This window comes from Rhamphochromis longiceps, linkage group LG15 (assembly GCF_057381845.1).
Source record: "Rhamphochromis longiceps isolate RC_006_pf linkage group LG15, R_longiceps_female_GT1.1, whole genome shotgun sequence".
NCBI lineage: Eukaryota > Metazoa > Chordata > Actinopteri > Cichliformes > Cichlidae > Rhamphochromis > Rhamphochromis longiceps.
In genome coordinates, this window is record NC_140571.1 from 37301979 (window position 1) to 37305537 (window position 3559).

At 42.7% G+C, this 3559-nt stretch overlaps 1 protein-coding gene across 2 annotated transcripts; it reads left to right on the top strand.

The window, feature by feature from the left end:
- Positions 1–317: 317 nt before the first annotated feature.
- Positions 318–3341, top strand: gamt (guanidinoacetate N-methyltransferase). Of its 2 annotated transcripts, none has more exons than XM_085382732.1 (6): positions 318–594; positions 1859–2004; positions 2125–2188; positions 2312–2379; positions 2610–2720; positions 3186–3341. In XM_085382732.1, the coding sequence occupies exons 1-6, from the start codon at positions 417–419 to the stop codon at positions 3324–3326; spliced, it is 708 nt and encodes a 235-aa protein (XP_085238858.1). In that variant the 5' UTR covers positions 318–416; the 3' UTR covers positions 3327–3341. The 2 variants fall into 2 exon arrangements, with proteins under 2 accessions (XP_085238858.1, XP_085238859.1); XM_085382733.1 differs by lacking the exon at positions 318–594 and adding an exon at positions 677–817.
- The last annotated feature ends 218 nt before the right edge of the window (positions 3342–3559 follow it).

Below are 3559 nucleotides of genomic sequence, written 5' to 3' on the forward strand. Positions count from 1 at the left end.
CAGGTGTAGACCCAGGGTGAGATCTAAAACCTGCAGGACACCGGCCCTGGAGGCCTGGAGTTGGACACCCCTACCTTGGTGGATCTTGATCAGCAGAAAAAGCTGTAAACGTTATAAGAAAAAAAAGAAGTCCAAAATATATGTCCTCATTTGCAGTTTCCAAAGCCGGTGGCCAAAGGGAGTCCCTGTTGGACCGATTCTGGCCCCCAGGCCTTAGGTTTATTTCCCAGTGAGTGAAACATCTTGTTGTCAGAGGATCTTGGGAGCTCTTGTGTGTGCGCACTCCAAACTCTCAAACTCCCGTCGAGTCAGCACTTTAACCCAGATATAAACCGCGACCTCCCGCCTTCCCCTCCTTCTGTGTGGAGACCCGGCCTGTCAAACCGTTCACCAGAGCCGAACTGCATCAAAACAAAATGACCACCTCTGCTCAGCCCATATTCTCAAAGGGAGAGGACTGCAAGGCCACCTGGCACGACGCTAGCGCGGGCTACAATGAAGCCGACACGCACCTGGAGATCATGGGAAAGCCTGTAATGGAGCGCTGGGAGACGCCGTATATGCACTCCCTGGCCACTGTTGCTGCCTCAAAAGGTAAAAGCGGTTACTTGTATGAAGTGGCTTGTCCTTTGTCGGACACTGTACTCTGCGTCATGCGGTTTGTCCGATACTGGAGTCAGAAGGCACCGTATGGAGTCGGCGCAGCAGGCACACACGTACTATTTGTACGTCCAAAGGATACTATATGAAAACAAACTGTGGTCAGATGAATGAAAAATCATGACATCACGTGGGAGAAAACCAAACAGGGGGAAATGTATGTTGATATTATTTTTCAACTATACATACATGTTACTTAGTTTGAATGGAGTTTTCACACATATTAGAGCTTTTCTCTTCATTTACGGTTACTGATCTTGTGAGCACATGTGGCAGTGTGGTCAGTACTGGTGAGTACTACAACAGCTGTTACTTCACTCCAGGGACAGAGCCAAGAAATCAGTCTGGGGGGGTCATCCGCTTTTAGCTATATGTGAAAATAGACTGATCCACATGACCTCACAGACAACATGTGCACACAGCAGTCTGCAGAATTTTGCAAAATTGCACAACTTTCTCACACTTGAAAGTGTTATTATTTGTTTAGGTGATTCAAATTGTTCTTCTAATGAATGCATGCTTTAATCAGTGTGACTTCCATTGCACATTGCACAGCGTTGTTAGACTGGGGTTGTTTTACATTTACACTGTAACTTTACCACTTGTTTTACAAAATGACTTTACCTGTACGTGGAACAGTAGCGCTTCTTATGTTTTCACCTGTCAATACAAGTAAAAATCTTATTTTGCACAGCCCAGATACTTTTCATTCACTTTCACTAAGTTTTATTAATATTTTTTTTAGATATTTTTACCTCATCTGCACACATTGTTCTGGGACTACACAAAAACGAATACATTGAAAAGTGTGAAAATAACACTCAGCTCCTCTGATAGATCTTCAAAAATACAAAAAAAAATCTCCTATGAAAGGGTCAGGCAATAACTAAAAGGCTTCAGCCCACATCTATTTATATTCCACTCTGAAAGGAAATTAAACCCTTTGGCCTTTCTGTTCAGCCACAAGTCTGAGTGTTATCATGAAAATCAACTTCAGTACTAGAATTATCACAGACGTGTCCTGTAAAGATACCACATGTAAGAAAAACGGTAATATGATAATGGCTTCCCCGTAACCTAGCTTAGCTGGAAAAGACATTTTGACAGCACATCTGTGCAGTTATGCAGAAATACTTTGACAGCCAAGTTGCTGAATCTTTAGCAACATCTTTTGTTTCTGTTTTGAATGTTTTGGTAGGCGGTCGGGTGCTGGAGATTGGTTTCGGCATGGCCATCGCTGCCACCAAACTCGAGTCTTTCCCCATTGAGGAGCACTGGATCATCGAGTGCAACGATGGAGTCTTTGGCCGCCTGGAGAACTGGGCAAAGGCTCAGCCACACAAGGTCAGTAGGTCTGATGAATCGATAGGACACTAAGACATCAGCTGATCTACCTGCATGCAGGACTAGCTTATAGTAAATTTTACTGTTCCTGGCCTTACATGCTGATTAATGTTGCTGCAGGTCGTCCCTCTGAAGGGCCTCTGGGAAAATGTTGTCCCCACTCTGCCAGATAACCACTTTGATGGTGAGACAGATGAAGCTTAAGCTGTTTTCATATTTAAGAGTTATATTTTGTTTTTGTTAAAGGATAAAAATGCATTAAAAAGTGTGATTGACCTGCTGCTAACACACTGTCCTCCTCTCTCAGGTATCCTGTATGACACATACCCTCTGTCAGAGGAGACGTGGCACACTCACCAGTTTGATTTCATCAAGGTAGGTAGTTGAACCTACCTGTGTGTACTTGTAAATACTTACAGTAAGTTACACACAAGGAATAAAGTAAAGAAAGTAGAACAATTTGAATGACCTATGTTTGAAGAGATCAGTTCATCTGTAGTGTGGAGAGGCCTTTGGTCATATAGCCTTGTATGCTTACACACAAGGAAGGGCTGAGGGTTTTTTTTTTTTTTTTTTTTTTTTTTTTGTGTGTGTGTCTTCTATAGGGTCATGCTCACAGGCTGCTGAAACCCGGTGGTGTCCTCACCTACTGCAACCTGACCTCCTGGGGCGAGCTGCTCAAGACTAAATACGACAACATTGAGAAAATGTTTGAGGTTGGTGCAGTTGCTAATAGACATACTGACATTTAATGAGATATAATTGCGTTGCCTATCAGTTTCTAATGCATTATATGCTTAAAACGAGCAGTGCAGAACCGGGAACGTTGTTGCTGTCAAAGTATCTGCAAGCGCTATGTTGCAAAAGGAGGACGAGCACATAAAAAAACAGATGCGTGTAATTTCAACACGATTTACAAATGATAAATTATTGATTCATAAAATGTGATTTTAATTTTAAATGCACATCAGCTGAAGATTGAACCGGTTGGTCCACTCATAAACACGTCTCAGGCCTGTGAGTCTAGGACTCGATTAATTCGTCAGTGTAGCACAGCACCTGGATTGGTTGAGGCAATCTCTGGAAGGTTAATGATAAACAGGAGCGTTCTTTAGAGGCCGATAACGCCGTGAGACGCCTCACGCTGACCGTCTCTCTCCCCTCCCGTTAATGATTTCCAGGAGACCCAGGTGCCTCATCTGGTCGAAGCAGGCTTCAAGAAGGAGAAGATTAGCACCACCACCATGGACATTGAACCACCCAGTGAATGCAAATACTATTCCTTCCGCAAGATGATCACTCCCACTGTTGTAAAAGAATAAAGTATAAAGACACCAGTGTAGCTTTTTTTTTTTTTTTTTTTTTTTTTTTTTTTCCTCTAACGTGCCTTTTCCTCTGACCTCTGCCATATATATATATATTCAATAAACTCCATCCAACTCCACTCCTTTACACATCCTTGTAATTACTTTGTCATGAGTTTGTCTCCCTGGTTGGTTTTAATATAACATTTCAAACGACTTCTGGAGCACAGCGTCGTTTTTAGCTCCAGTTT